The following is a 15885-nucleotide window of genomic DNA, read 5'->3' as shown; positions in this document are numbered from 1 at the left end:
GTTCCAGGCGCGCTGATTGGCTGGGCCAGTCAAGGCAATAGGAGGTGATTGGCTGTCCAGGGCGCGTCGCAGTGTCAGTTGTCCCGTTTGAACACTGCGGCGCTCTGTCGTGCGTGTCATGGCGTCTCGCAGTGCTGCGTGTCCGCGCCGCAGCCAGCGCTCCGGTACGTGCTGAGGGGGCGGCGGGCGGGGAAGGAGCCTGAGCCCTTTGCGGTGGTGCGGGGAGGGGGGAAGCTGAGCTGTGGTTACCTTGGTGTGTGCCTCTCTTCTCGCTGAGTGGGAGCTGCCGGGACATACGTGTGTGCGCACGCACCATAGCCCAGAAACCAGCCGCGTCCTGGGCTGCACAGCCAGCAACGTGACTGGTCGAGGGAGGGGATCCTCCCCTTGCTCTGCTCTCATGAGACCTCACTTGGAGTCCTGTGTGCAGTTCTGGTGTCCGCGGCGTAAGAAGCACGTGGAACTGTTGGAGCAGGTCCGAAGGAGGACCACGAGGGTGCTAAGAGTCTGGAACACCTCTGCTACAGAGACAGACTGAGAAAATTCTGGCCGTTGAGCCTGGAGGAGACCCTTATAGCAGCCTTCCAGTACCAGCAGGGGGCCTACAAAGACGCCGTAGAGGGACTCTTTGTAAGCGACTGTAGTGACTGCAGGCAGTGGGTTGGAACTAGATGAGCTTAAGGTCCTTTCCAACCCAAAACAGTCTATGATTCTATGTATATATGCATGTATCGATACGTATTTACTTATATTTATGTAGTAAGCCAGCGACAAAGCAGGGTTTCATAGCCTTCTGATATCATAGTACAAAACTACAAAAATAGAGAACCAGTCACAGTTGAAGTACTGCTACTGAGAGCATTTTATAATGTAGAGGTTTCTCATAATGAGGTTTTTGGCTATACCTGAATGTCTCTGCTACTGTCACCCATTCTCATATAAGACGAAGTTGCTCTCCTTTGCAGAAAGCTGGAGCAAGTAGATAAGCATTTATTGGGCTTGAGACCACCTGGCCATAATAATAATAATTGTGTGAAGAATTTGTAGCCATCTTGGTTTTGTCTGCAGTTTCCCTAAAATTGTTTAATTTTTAAAAGTCTTGGTTTTATAAAGCTTAATTTGCTACTTTGGAGGAAAAGCTTGGCATTCAAGAACATCTATGCAATCTCATCTAAACTGGAAGATGTTTAAAAAAAAACACAGTTAAGTTTAAAGTTTGTTTAGTTTATTTTTTAGGCTTTTCATAAATTAGCATTAAGATCCTCTAACCCTTTGGGGTGTTTTTTTCTTTACAGAAGTTAATGCACTGCTGTCACTAACAAGATGCCTTGCAATATTGTTTATGTAAATTATACTTCCTAATTTTATTAGCAGTGTAACAAATGAACCTTTTCCCGTACTGCATGTGCATAGTTCCTTTGTCTTTATGAAGATGATATGAAGAGCTGAGACAGCTGCTGTAAAAATATATCTGACTGAATCTTTCAAAACAAGCTTTATATGTGATTTCTGCTAATTAGGGAGACATCTGGGAATCAAATAAATTAGTTAACTACCTTATGAACCTTGAATTTAGTGATAACTTCACAGGGTTTTTGTATATAAAACATCCTTCAGTTGAAAATTGACAGCATGGATCTGGATTGGCAGGGGGGGTAAAATTTGGCAGAAGCCGCATTCTCAAAACTGTCTGTCATCTGGTAGTGTCTCTCTAAATTCTGTCAGGTGCCTGGACGGCTAATACTGAACTTCCTGACAGCAGTAAGAAGACAACTGGCATTGGGTTGTAAGGTAGATAGTCCAATAATCGGGTGCCATTCTGCCTTTTGTATGAAAGGATAATTAACTCTTAGTTTGATTAAATTTCACTTCCTGTGCATGCATGCCCTCTTCCTTCATCACTCTCTTCTGCATCCTTCTGCAGGTGACACAAACTTGAGCAACGAGAAGAGTGCACCTACCCCTGTAACTGTCAGGAGGCTCACATCTCTCGGATCAACAGTAAGATTCTTCTGTAGTGTCTGCAGCACTGTTAAATTCCAGCTAAACCTCACTGTGATTGGTTAAATCACTTAGCACCTTTATACAATTACTATTAACTGAGCAAACTGAAATTCATTATTATGCCTGTGCTCCTTAGTAACTAAGTAGGGAAAATGAAATTGCAGCATCTTTGGGAATTACATGATGATTACTTGGGCCTAGAATGGCTTGTCGTCTTTGGTGTTACGATGTTATTTTTTTGCCTCTTGCTCACTATATAATGATAGTGTGGCTGTTTTGTTTGTTTTGTTTTTTTTTTTAAGACTATTGTGGTTTTGTTTCTGCTTTAATATCATGGACAGGGCAAAGTAGAAAGCTAGTGGTGAAAGAAAGTTCTTAGTGCAGTGTGTGAGGATAATTATTTTAAGATACATAGCTCAACGAGTTGAAAAAATTGTAACCCTGACTTACCAGTTTAGTTTACTAGAACTCATCATATAGGATGAAATTCCATAAACAAACTGGTGGTTAAATGATTGAATTGGCTTTTATGGAGATGCTAATGTCTCAAACTTTCTTAATCTCCTTCCTGGAACAATGGTTATGAGCTGTCTGTTCATAGTAATGCTTATCAGAAAGTACAATGATAAAACCCATCCTAACCTAACAATTGCTTTCCCTATTTGTGGGAGAGAGGTTAGGTTTTTATTTTGTGCTTGTCTCTTTAATAGTATTGTCTATATGAAGGCATTAAACTGTGTTGTTAAACTGATTTCTAGCTGCTTACTAGTTTAACCTTTCTAACGCATGTTTTCAAAAGCCAGCTAATGGGACTCTGAAGCCTAAAAGAGATGTTCTCCTTATGAAAGAGAAAAAGAAACAGAAGGCACTGGAGAAGGAGGTATGAATACATTACATGAGTGCAATCCTGTAATGTTTCTCATTTACTATACTTAAAAAATACAAGCTGGTAAAATTTGCCTCTTTTTCTTTACAAAACATACAGGTAGTTTGCAAACAGCTTTGTGCAGAGTAGAGATTATCAAATGCTCTGATATGTAGAAAGCATTGGATTTGATAATACAATTACATTAATTTCTATTGCTTGTGATCAGCTATGTAGCCAGTCTCTATTTGTTTGTTTTTAAAAGAGAATATAGAATATATTAGTCCTATGCTCTCTAACCCAAAAAGGTTTTTTATTTAACTGTTTTCTGAGATTTTTGCTTAGCAATTGACATAATTTTAATGTTTCAGAGGCAGCTGGCTTTTCCTTATCACACTTCTGTCTGCTGATGTATGCCTTGTGTGTCTAAAATGTCACATTCTGTTTATCCATTCCACAGCCAAAGATGAGAGTTGGCTTTCATTGCAACTTGAAGCTAAGACTATTCTGAATTTAACATGTTGTACTGACTCAGTAGCATAAAAAAGTCAGGTGAAATGCTAGGACTGCAAGTCTGTGCTATATAATATTAGAGAAAGATGGAGATTTTGTTATCTCCTTTTCTGCGAATGACAGAGTTAAAGATATATATTCTGAATGAATGTTTATACAGTTTGGATACTCAAGTCTATCCAAGAAAACCACAGGCACAAAGTAATGATGTTATTTGAAAAGAATAATAGTAGAAAACAAAAAAATGTCTTTTTTTTTTTAGATTCGTGCATTAGTGAGAGAGCGTGGAGAGCAGGATAAAAAACTTCAGGCTCTGGGTGAGGATTTTGTTAAGAATGAAGCAAAGCTGAGTGCTGCAGTTCAGGAGAAAACATCTCTCTTGGCAAATGTTGCATGCCTGAAAAAACAGCTTCTGGAACTAAGAAGAACCAATGAACTCCTAAAGTCAAAGGTATTCAAACAAGCAAGCACATATTTGCTTTGACTTTGTCCTTAAGCTCCCTGGGCAAGAAGAAACTTCAGTTGCTGATCAGCATCTATTTTCATGTGCCTTTCACTAGCAGAGACAGCATGTCTAGTCTGGGATCTTGTGTGCTGCTGTCTAAAGGCAGAGCAGGACCTGCTAACATGCTAACATCCATCCTAGTGATGGGTAGAGATAAGTGTTGGGGGGGAGGTACCTTTAAAGCATTGTGTACAAAACAACTCAGATGAAAGAATTCTGCTTATTGGTTTTATATTCCTCTCTTAATAAGCTGTCTGAAGATGGCATGCAGAAGAAAATGAGCAGCCTGTGCCTGGAGTTGATGAAGCTCAGAAACCAGAGGGATGCTAAGGAAAAGGTATGGCCATTTGCACAGCACAGGATAGTAATTCTGAGCTGTTCAGGAAGAGTCAATGAAGGGCTTGGCACAGAACTGCAGATCATGTGTTGTTTCTGTCCTCAGCCTGGTAGTTTCTGTGAAGTGAAAGTAGAGAAAGATAAAACACCAAATGTTCTTGATTTTGCTGTTGATGTGCACAGTAAATCTGCATTCAACTTAAGAAGCCTAGAAATACCTCTGTTAGAGTATCAGTCTGTTGGTTGCACTGCTGGTTTCCTCAAAAACCAGTGGTCCTAAATATAGTTTGAAGCTCTTACACGTGGTTTGGTTTGGTTTTGTTGGGGAGTGGTGGTAGTTTTTACAAATGGCTGGTACCTTTAGAAAGGGATAATTTGAATTGCATTTAGCATACAACAAGTGCTATCATTAAATTGTAGCTGTGACTTAGTTTCTCTTTACCACTGTCTCTTAGACAATGGATTTTTTTTTTTTTTTTTACTAAATCTTTTTGATAGTAATATTTGTTGGGGTTTTTTTCTTTGTTTTTCTAAGACTGCACTTGCAAAGCAGGAAGACATGGAAATGAAGCTGCAGGAAGTGCAAAGGATTCTAGAGCATTCACAAGGAAAAGTAGCACAGTTGCAAGAAAAGCTGTAAGTAGTAAGGAATGGAAGTGACTGAGGGAAGAAATGATAATTTGTCTAGCTAATGCAACTGTCCTAGCTTACTTGCTGCTGGTAGAATATGGCTCAGCCTCCCTACTGCAATGAGAAAACTAAATGGAACAAGTATCAAAAGAGGGTAGAATCACATCTTAGAGCCAAAATCAGTTTGTCAGCCAAACTGGATTATGAAAAAAGTATGTATTATTATAAGTTGTGATCCAGTGATTCATTTTTTCTTGCTTATCTGTAAATAAACAGCTTCCAGGTAGCTCTGAGTTTGTTTAAATATATCCATTATGAAAACTTCCTGGTTTTAGGTCTGCTACTGAGAAAGAGAAAGTTGAAGAAAAGTCAGATACTGAAAAACTTTTGGAATACATCGCAGAGCTCAGGTAATAACAAACTGTTCTTGAGTTGGACTGGGTAAGTTAAAAGGCAGTAAAACTAAGCCTCATTTATGGACTGGTGAATTAGAGCCTTGGCAACAATTCTGTTTAACAGTATTAAAATAGAGGGGGGGAAAGGAATCAAATAATTTTTCCACACAGTGGGTACGAGTAATAATGTTAGTTATATTTCTAAATGTCTCTGTGTTCTTCTTGGCTAAGCAGTAATATGGAAGAGTTCTGTATCAGGGTCTTGAAATCCTGGTTTTAGCCTGAGTCATTTGTACACAAATCAAGCTGAACCCTTTTCCTCAAAGGTACTGGCAGTAAAATCTTTTAGCCCTTACTTGTAAAACAGTTTACAGCAGGGGGAAATAAACCCCCCAATCTTGGCTTGCATAATATTCTGATTTGCATTTAAGAATTATGATGAATTATGTATGCATGAGCATCAGTCTGATTCTAAAAATAGCTACTCTAGTGCTCTGTAACTGATTGAAACTCTAATCAGTCTTCACAGTAATGTGTCCCTAGCTCAGAACATGGTAAAAATACAGAAGTATTCAAATTTAACTATTTCAGTCTTCACTTCTCCTTCCCCAATCAATTTACTCACTAAGAGATATCTCAGTAACTGCCTATGTATATATTAAGACTCTGCTTATTCTTCTAAAATCTGTTTTATGAATGTGTATGCTTTTCTATGAAAACTCAGCTTTGTGGAAAACCTGGATATAGCAGTCATCTGTAAATCAATTATGCTAACTCATAATGTTTAATCAAACCTTTATATTTATGTGATTGTATAAGGTGTTTTTAGAACAAAACATCAATGTTGAGAGAAATTGCTTTTTAATTAACCTGTCTTAATGTGCAAAAACTTGTGTCTGGGAAAGCAGCGGAAGGCAGTTTTCCTGTTTGAAACCAACAGTCCTAAATATTTGTTCTATGTGCTGAAGAGTTAAGTTTTCCTGCGAAATTTAGTGGTAACAAGTGCCTGAATTTTCTCCTACAGCAGTGTTGCAGAAACAGTTGAGAAATACAAGCTAGATGTTGCCCAGCTGGAGGAGACAGTGATAAAGAAAGACCAGGATATTGAGATACTGAGGGCTACCCTCAAAACTAAAGAGGAAGAATCTTTAAAACTGATACAGGAACTTAATGATAGGTGTCAACTGCTTCAAGAAGAAAAAGGTAATTGTTACTGTCTGTATGCTGTCAGCATATGTGGGATCACTGGCATGTTTTAAAGCATCTCAAATAGGTTTGTTCTAAAATATCGATTTAGACTTACTTGTTCCAAGTTATCTCTCTGAGCTCCAGCTGAAAACAGCTAGGAATATCTCTAACAATATGGAAACCACCTTGAATCTGACATCTTTTTAAGTCTAAATTTGTAGTTCTCTGAAGGGTTACTAAGGTACATAGTAGAAATGGCTTTAACCTGAAAGGTGAACACGAATGACTCATTCTTTACTCTTCACTGAGGAGCAGTATGATACTGTCAATTCACTGTTACAAGCATGTGCACAAGTTCATTGAGATATTGGAAATGTGTCTAGGATTCCTTTGTCACCTCTTTTTCTCTCTCCCCAAAACCAGCAACTCTGCATCCTGAGACTGGTACGCAGTTCTCTGTACCTGTTGGGTTGTGTGTGCTAGCATTAAGTGGAAGAAGCTATAAGGAAATGATTTAGTTGTCTTTCCCCACCTATACTGCTGTTCTGATGAAGGCTTGATCCAAAGATTCCTGCTGTTAAAGTAATTTTTTAAGAGGTGTACTTTCAGCTGATTTTTGAGGGTTTCCAGATGGGTTAAAGATGAGGGTTTGTTTTGCTTGGGTTTTTTTTCCCTTGCCTAATGAACTTTAAATCTAGAATGGAAGTATTGTAAAGATGTTGTAGTTCTTTGAAGATGGAGAAAGGAATTTGTGTTATATTGACAATTCCGTTATCCAGAGAAAAAATTGATGGAGACCAGAGGAAAATTCCTAAGTATGAATGCCGAAATAGAAGATTTGAAGAGAAAAATCTGTTTAGAAGAACAGGAACACCAAAAACTGCTTCAGAAACATGAGGAGATGGTCTCTCAGCTGAAGCAAGAGAAGGTAAATACAGGCTATAAAGTAGTTTAAAAATGCTCTAATCCAAGTAACTGGCACAAAAGGTTCCAATTTTGCCTACCTGTGAGATTGCTGTATGAATATTGGTCTAATCTATGGAATGTTAAGTGGGTGCTGGCTAGCAGAAATTGTGGTCCAATAGCTTTAAGAATCATAGCTGGTATGGTGGGTGTTTGGTTCTTCCTGTAGAACTGACCTTATTCTTATGCTTCAAAGTTTGAATGCTGCAAAACAGCTTTTAATATCTGGAAAAGTACTGGTAGCTTTAAAATCTGTGGTACTCTGGCATGCAGGAGTCATCTGCATCAATGCACCAGAAGTTACTAGAGTTTCAAGATGAGGTAACAAATGAGAGGCGTCTTCTTGAAGAAGAGCTGAATGATACCATGAATGAGCTGAATAAATTGCATGCTCAGGAGAAGAAGGCTGAAAAGTTGGTGAAGCGGTTGGAGCAAGAAATCAAATCTCAAGCTCTTCAACTTTCACAGATGGAAGTAAAGCTGAAAGGGTTTGTGAAATAAACTTTCTAAACATTTGAAAAGAAAAAATATTAATAGTGTAAACAAAGCTGCTAAGCCTAATTCAGGTTTTAGAGACATGAACAGATCTTGACTTATTTCTTGCTGTTTGTTGATTATTGATAGTGATCAGGCCAAATAATCATCAATGATTACTTGAATCAGTTTTATATGGTCTTAATTTAGTACAATTTAATCAGCGTGCTGAGACTAGCTTGAAATGCTAGCACTGTAGCAATATGATGTTGCTGTGAAGGGTAAGCTACATGCATGTCATTGGATGCTTCTACCCTGGAAAAGGCACCGACTAGGAAAGATTTTCAAGCAAGCTTTTTCGTTGTTCATGTATTGAAAGTCTGCTGTTAGGTGTTGAATTTATGCTATACTTATTTTGGGGAAATAAAGCAGGGGAGATGCTTAGTTAAAGCACCATTTTCACAGCAGATTTATTTCAAGTTGTGGCAGAGAAGTTACCGGTTTGTCACAATTTACTGCTGCCACTGCAAGCCTTCTATAACTGATAACAGCATTGTTTAGACATACTTATCTCCAGCATGGAATGATTAACTTCTATTTCAGGAAGAATTCTGAGTTGGAGCAAATCAATGAAATGAACAGCAAAACTGTTCTGCAAATCCAGGAAGAGCACAGCAATACACTGCGTAAACTTGGAGAGACTGTTGCTGAGTTTGAAAGGTATTCGAATTTCATGAAGTTCTAGGACAGGGATTATCTCTAAGATTACAATAAAATTGGCCGTTTATTCATATGCTGTGATACTTAACACTATATATGAGCATTGGTACGGCATTACAGCAGAGGACTTTGGAGTATTTGATGTCATTAAGAAATTTATGCTTTTTGAGTACTAATCAAGTGTAACGACATACTTGCTGTCTAGTACAGGAAACTGGATGTTTTTTCCAAAGTGTAACCAATTATAATACTCTAGTGCTCTTGAATCTCAGTGAGAGCTGTAACTAGTGATGGTCTTCTCTTTGCCTAAAATATCTTGCAAAAAGACTTCCTGTGTAGGCTTGAAACTTGCATCGAATCGTTATTATTTTTCTATAGTTCTTGCAGATCCTTCTTCTCACAATATTAAGGTTGTGGAAGCATTTAAAAAGTGATGCTGTATTGCTAAGTATTGCTGTATTGCTAAGTATGCAAGGCACCCATGAAGGATCCAGTGGGATACTTGCCAATGCAGGCTGCAGATAGCAGGTCTTTTGGTGTTTAAGATAAGCTTCAGATATAGCAGGTCTTTGGTGTTTTACAGTATCTACCAAAATGTAAGAATAGCTGTATTGCAGAATTTGTTGCAATATTACTACTTGTGGCTTTATGAAAATGTGTTGGATTTTTTTAACTTTAGGAGATTATAAATCTCTTTTACTGTTAGCATGAGCTTTTGTAAAGCCTTAAGTCACACAATTCTTGTTATACTAGTTACAAGAAGACAACAGCTGACGAAATAAGTGGTCTTAAACTGGAGAACACTTCTTTGCAAGAAGAGGTTGCCAACCTAAAAAAAGTAGGCCAAGATCATCTACAGCTGCTTCAAGAAGCAGAAAACACTAAGAACAAAGCAAAAGAAGAATGTGCAAGGTACTAGTTACATGAACTTTTCTTTAAGGCCTAAAGAATGCCTTAAAGAAAGGCATGTTAAGGGCTTGCCTTAACATGGTTAAGATGGTGCTCCACTAGATAAAATCGGTATTTGGTGTAAGCTGAAGTTTCTTCCTTTTCCCAGTTTGGAGGGTTGAAAATATTGACAGACAAAATTCATTAAGCTCATATGCATCAGAAAACCACTCTGTTCTGTGTGTTCTGTCTGTTTCTATACTGTTCTTTTGTAGCACTGTTTGTGCAAACCTTTCACTTCTACTATCAGCTTTTCAGTAGTGGGTAATTATGTTTTTCAGATTTAGAGTAGTGTAAATAAATAAATTAAGGGCTTATTAAAGATGGGATATTTTCCTCAGGATGCTTTTAGACATCCAGACAAAGCTTGCACTAAAAGAAGCAGAAATGGAGAGAACAAAAGAGTCTTGCCTTGCACAAATGACTAAACTTCAGGAAAAACTGGATAAGCAAACCGAAGATCTGAAAAGAAAACCTGAAATGGAAAACTCAAGGTGACTTTTCTCAAACTAAGCATGCATACTGGAGCACGTCAAAGCTGCAGTGTGAAGAAGTGCTGAGTTAACCATGAACATAATGAAACTCCACTTCTTGCTTTTTAGGAAAACCATAAATGAAGATGTGACCTCTAGCTTAAGAGAAGAGATAAAGACCTGGCGTAATCTGTATGAGGACTTGTATAACAAGACAAAGCCTTTTCAGGTGTGTTACCAAGTAGATGTTTATTAATAACTCTTAACATAAAACTTGTGCAGTTGTGTTAAGTTTTAGTCTTGAGAAACAGAGAAGCTATTTCCTGTTCTGAGGCATTTATCCCACAACTGTTTCCTACTGTCCCTTGAGCTAGCTATTCCCCTTCCCAAAACAGTCTGTCTTTGTAGATTTTGGTTCATTAAAAAGTTATGTTTATTTTAAAGATGTCTGAAAGATTCACTGTGTATTTCAGCAACAACTAGACGCATTTGAAGCGGAGAAGAATGCACTCTTAAATGAGCATGGTGCTGCCCAAGAAGAACTGAATAGGTTAAGTGATGCATATGCTAAACTACTTGGCCACCAGAACCAGAAGCAAAAAATCAAGCATGTTATGAAGTTGAAGGAAGAGAATGCCCACCTAAAGCAGGTTTGTGAAATGAAAAGTTAGAAATCTGTAAGTTACTAATTTGCTTGATTTGCTTGTTGCTCTATTTATAGACTCATCCTGCAAACTACTTGTTTTCTGTGATCGTAACATTCCTTGCAAGAGCTAGATTAGAACAAACCACCAGTCTCCAGGAACACTGAGAAACTGTTTTAGTTCTGACTAAATATGACATACAGAAGGATCACCAGTGCAAATAACTACCCCTACTTTTAGCTTGGTTGGTTTTTCTTACCCTTTTGGAGGTTCTAGGCTTAGTAAGCCATCTGCTGAAAACATCACCTGAAAGTTTCAGGCTACCATTGTGCTTAGTGATCTTATACAGCAGTTATACAGTGGTGCTGGTTTCTCTAACACCTGTATATTTGTCTTTTGTTTTTTTTTTTTTAATGCCACTAATGATTGTGTATGTATGCTTGTGTTTTAGCATTAGTCAGAAGGGCTATTTCAGTAAATGAGGAAGCAGGCTTTTCTTAGTTCTCAATCTAACTTCCAAGTATTATGTTTTCTTTAGGATGTCTCAAAACTGCGTGCATTGCTAGCCAAAGAAAAGCAAAGCAACAGAGATCTTCAGGAGCAACTGCATGCAATTCAGGGTGTTCGGCGTTTCAACCCTTCTAAAGCTTTCCAGCATGACAGCAAGGAAAATATTCCTCCAAAAACTCCCTTTAGAGAAGGTAAGCTTAGATATTGATGTAACTATGTCTTTGTACCTCTTAAGTTTAACTGAAGAAAGTACAACAGTCTTGCATAGTCTGCTGCTTTTGGGAAGTAAGGAGAATGGCATCTCATGTTTCACAGCAGATGGCAGAGGGCTGCCCCAGCAGGGCACTCCCACTGCCCCAGGTTTGCTATTGTGCTTTTCAGCCCAGTTTCTCACAACCCAGCCTGAGCAAGTGGTGTGTGGCGTCAGTTTTTCTTCTGTCATACAGCTTAATGTTACTGCTAGCAGGTGTCAGACAGCATCTCCTGCACAAGTGCTAGGGGTAACAGTGGCTTGGCTGGAGCTCTGAACTCCAGCTCTTTGGCAGCTGCTCTGCAGGACCTTACACTGCTGTAGGTGCAAAAGGCTGGCAGATGAATGTGGTGTTAGAGGGAAAGATGCCAAGAGCACAGGGGGCACAAAGGAAAGCGGTGGAGGAGAGTGTGGGAGGGAAGAGATCTCAACCAGACCTTCGTTACAGTGTATTCCAGGGTTTGAAGGTCTGGCTTGCTTGGTGTATGAGGTGTCTGCTGCGGGGGAGGAAGGCACTACAAATAATTACTCTATGGGGTTTTGACTATTGCTCCCACCGCAACCTTAGTAATGTTCTTCCATTGCAGGTAATAAAAACAAAATTTAGTCTCTTGGTACTAAGAAAAATGCCATAAGTCACCAATAAACTCCCTCATGTACTACAGAAGACTTCAACAGACTACTGTTCAAGGTGCACCTGGATGCAGTATATAATACAGCCTAATGGGAGTACTCGTTTTGACAGAGAAACAGTACTCTTTTTGTCAGAGAAACTTAAGAAGAGGTGAATAAGCACTTAAGAGTAAGGATGATGCATTAAATTTAGTGTCATGAATTATGGGGGGGGGGGTTATTCTATCTCATGGTTTTTATAATGTTTGTTATTTATGGTTGTTTTAATACCAGTGACAGCAATGCTGCCAGGAGACACTTTCTTCTCTGTGGCCCACATAATATAGAACCAGTGTAGAAAACTAGACTGTACAGTTTTGATATTTTTAATGGGACCTATGTTCAGGACATGCTAATTTCAATCCTGGGGCTGGATACTGCAGCTGTTGATCTTCAGAAGAGGATTTGCTGCTCAAACTCAAATTGACTGCATTTAGGTAAATGCTAGTATACTGATGCTAAGATTAGTGTCTTCAGAGAAATGTCTGTTTCATGAATGCTGAGCTCACTGGACTCCCACAGTCATGAGTTTGTAGTTCTTGTAATTGATCAATGCTACCTGAAGGGGAATAACAATGGAACTTGTCTTAATGGGGTGGGATGATCCCTGCTGTGTACACATGTTTATTGTACAGACCTGAATTTTGGCAACATGGAAAGAATCTGTTTGCATCTAAAACTTAAGAACGTTTCAGCACAATAAAAATTTTAAATTAAAGAATTTATTTCCCTCACAAACTGGGGATAAAACCCAAACTCAAATTACAGTGTAATTGACTTAATGTTCTTTGTTCTAGTCTTAAATCTTTGTAACAAAGCCTAGTGTCAGGCTTCGTTAAGTCAACAAAGCCTTGGCTCAAAGACTGCGTATTCTGCAATCCTACAGAAATTTAGTGAAACTGTACAGTACCTACAACCTGCAATTCCCTTATCCGGTCATTTCCTGTGAGTTTCTCTTAATACACAAGTAAGTACTGGCACTCAAATGAAATGTGGAACTCTGTGTTCTTGCTATTGTACCTACTAATATCCTGCACATGTGTACTGCTTCCCTGCAGCACCCAAAGCCTGATGTGTTGGAGATACTGGCATTTATACTGACATTATGGGCTTACAAATGATTGATAATACATGGGAAATGAGGTACCAAAAACATGTATTAAGTCCAGGGAAAGATATTGCTAGGTTTTGTCTGTTATTGCCATCTTTCTGTGTGTGCTGGGTTATTTGAGCAAGGATGAGGATTAATTTAAGGTGCTTGAATTGAGAAATACTTAAGTGTTCAATTTAGCAGCTTGCCTGAAGTGTTGAAAGGTATATTTTAGTAAGATCTCTGAAAGAATTCAATACTGGAGTTCTCTCTCCTTGTGGGGAAAAATATGTAAGTTCTCTTCTCTGAAATATGAGATGGAGGAAAAGAAAATTGTAGGGTAAATGTGCGTTAGCCTGTCTCACCGGATGAGAACACGGTTGTATTAGAAACCCTGATGTTACATGCTGGTTGGTGGATGTGAAATGAGCAGTTGGTTAGACCAAATTGCCTTGTGAGCAAGGGGGTGGGAAGGGACACATCTGTGAACAACTGAAAATGCAGTGACACTCCACAGCTCCTACAGTGTTCTCACAAGATGGCATGGCTGCTGGAGTTGTGCACTTTCTGTGCTGTTCTACTTACATGGGGAGTTTTGAGGCAAAAATCTGTTCATAAATTAGAATGTTGAAGTCTGAAAAGCCTTCATGCCAAAAAGTGAGACATCCTTAGTTCAATATAGTTTTAAAGATGTAAATGAGCCTTTTATTTCAGGAGAGTTTAGGGCAAGTGAATGTTAACAGAAGCTTCCACAAAATTCATAACATGGCAATGGGTAAAGTACGTGGGGTGTTTTTGTTTGTTTGTTTTTAACTGAACCATTTCTGTTTGAAATGTCCTGCATTAAGTTAGCAACAGTCTGTCAGAGGGCGAAAGTATATGGAGTGAAGCAAAACACTGTGTATATCACAAGACTATGTTTTTATCACTACAAGTTGCTTTCATACAGCCTTCATTAAAACCTTCTATGTTAACTGGCAGTGCCATTTTAATTCCTTTTTAAGCTGCTGAGAGCATGCTTATACTGACAAGAGTAGGTCACTCCAGCAAATAATTATGCTAGCCTTATAGCAATGTCAGGTTCTGGTTTAGCTTTAAAAGATATCTAAACAAAATAGAGCAGACTGGAGAGAAATATAAAGTTGAAGGAGAGATCTTGAGTGCTTTGTGTCAACTTTGAAGTGGTTTACCAGTTTCATGCAGGTATGGAATATCTGTTAAAAACTGAAACCTTGATACTGGTACCTCACCTGAGGTACTCTGAGGTATTCACTGCAAGAACCAACTACTTGCATTTTGTGGAACATACTTTTTAAAGACACTAATTTAGCAAGAAATTATTTCTGTCTCACTGCATTGCAGCAAGGTCTGGGTTGCAGTGTTTAAATGTGAAAGGGAGAGTTGGGAGACTCCTCAACCCAGGTGACCTAATGCGAGCCCTCCTCCTGTTTCCTGTAAAAGGGAAACTGCACAAGACTCTCTGCTGGTGCTCTGAATAAATTTGATGCACACAATGGCTGCACTCGCACATGCTGGCGGTTATGAAGTACAGAATTAAGTCCCTACGGAGCTGCTTAAATGGTACCACTGGGAATCGCCCAAAAGCTTAGCAGGACTCAGAGCCACACGTGATGTAGGGCTTGGATTAGCATTTCGGTTTCAAAGGTCAGTTAAGCCACTGCTGCTTTTCAGTCCATGTGCTCTCTGCAGGCAAAGCAGACAAAGGGATGAGTGCGCTGTAGAACTGCAGTAACTTCCTAGGCTGATAATTCCTTCTGTAGTTTGGGGCAATGCCTGAAATGCCGGTGGAAATGGAGCAGGTAAGGCTATGGATCTTTGCATTAACTGATTGCTGCTGCACTTTGATTACAGAACATAGGGGAAACAAGACAAAATCTCTGCAAATTGCAGTCTGAAATGTTAATAAGTGAAGGGCCTGGTGCATTTAGTCACCCTGTGGTGCATTATGCTTAAATAACTGATATCGACTATAATACAATTTCTATATATTCTGTGCAATCACAGTGTTTCACAAAGTGAATATAATGCTAAAGACATTGGAATGCTGCTGCATTCAATGTAAATGAGGAAAAACTAGGCTACATTGTTATGATAATGTATTACACCCAGGTTTTGTAACTGTTAGGCTGCTGACAACAATATGAAGGTGTTTTACAGGCCAGCTCATGGCTCTTGTCGGAGACCCCGGTGTTGAGCTTTCCCTGCTCTCCCCTTGCTCTAAGTGTGGACGGCTAAGTTCCTGGTTCCACACAGGGAGGGTGAGACACAGGTACAGCCCTGGCTGTTACCTCGGGGCTGCCCTGCGGTTCCCCCAGGCTTTGGGGGTTCCTCTTCTGAATCTCAAGTAGTTCCTCAGCTGAGGAAATTACTGGTATCTTTCTAAGAGTTCCAAGGTTAATGAAGGGGGAATTAAATGTCCATAGTGCATTACAGGGAATATAAGGCATCTGCAGTCCAAGAAGGCAGAAACTGTCTGAAGTGTTTCCTACATGTATGCTTCATGTCTTGTACATGTCAGTCCTTTCTCATAGGTAAAGGCCACTTACAATATGGTTCTATTCAGTTTAGTAGATTTCCTAATTTCTCTTTAACTTTGTAATATTGGCTGCTTTTCTCCCTTGAATGCCACTTAGATACTGCTTTAAGTCAAGCTGAAGTTAATTCCTTAGGTAAAGACCTTAGTG

At 39.2% G+C, this 15885-nt stretch overlaps 1 protein-coding gene across 1 annotated transcript; it reads left to right on the top strand.

The window, feature by feature from the left end:
* Positions 1 to 18: 18 nt before the first annotated feature.
* HMMR (hyaluronan mediated motility receptor) lies at positions 19 to 12872 on the top strand. Its single transcript, XM_065690841.1, has 17 exons — positions 19 to 164; positions 1925 to 2001; positions 2804 to 2884; positions 3645 to 3833; positions 4138 to 4224; positions 4759 to 4859; positions 5189 to 5263; positions 6273 to 6451; positions 7216 to 7364; positions 7673 to 7887; positions 8477 to 8593; positions 9347 to 9505; positions 9883 to 10035; positions 10144 to 10243; positions 10488 to 10664; positions 11197 to 11359; positions 12006 to 12872. The coding sequence occupies exons 1-17, from the start codon at positions 119 to 121 to the stop codon at positions 12023 to 12025; spliced, it is 2088 nt and encodes a 695-aa protein (XP_065546913.1). The 5' UTR covers positions 19 to 118; the 3' UTR covers positions 12026 to 12872.
* The last annotated feature ends 3013 nt before the right edge of the window (positions 12873 to 15885 follow it).

The sequence above is a fragment of the Lathamus discolor genome, chromosome 10 (assembly GCF_037157495.1).
Source record: "Lathamus discolor isolate bLatDis1 chromosome 10, bLatDis1.hap1, whole genome shotgun sequence".
Classification (NCBI taxonomy): Eukaryota; Metazoa; Chordata; class Aves; order Psittaciformes; family Psittacidae; genus Lathamus; species Lathamus discolor.
The sequence above is the reverse complement of the archived record's forward strand: the minus strand, read 5'-3'. Positions and strand labels throughout refer to the sequence as shown.

Coding starts and splice junctions, on each gene's coding strand:
- HMMR (XM_065690841.1), top strand. CDS start 119: ATGGCGTCTCGCAGTGCTGCGTGTCCGCGCCGCAGCCAGCGCTCCG. Junction 7,888..8,476: donor ATGGAAGTAAAGCTGAAAGG/GTTTGTGAAATA, acceptor CTTCTATTTCAG/GAAGAATTCTGAGTTGGAGC. Junction 11,360..12,005: donor AAAAACTCCCTTTAGAGAAG/GTAAGCTTAGAT, acceptor CTTCCATTGCAG/GTAATAAAAACAAAATTTAG.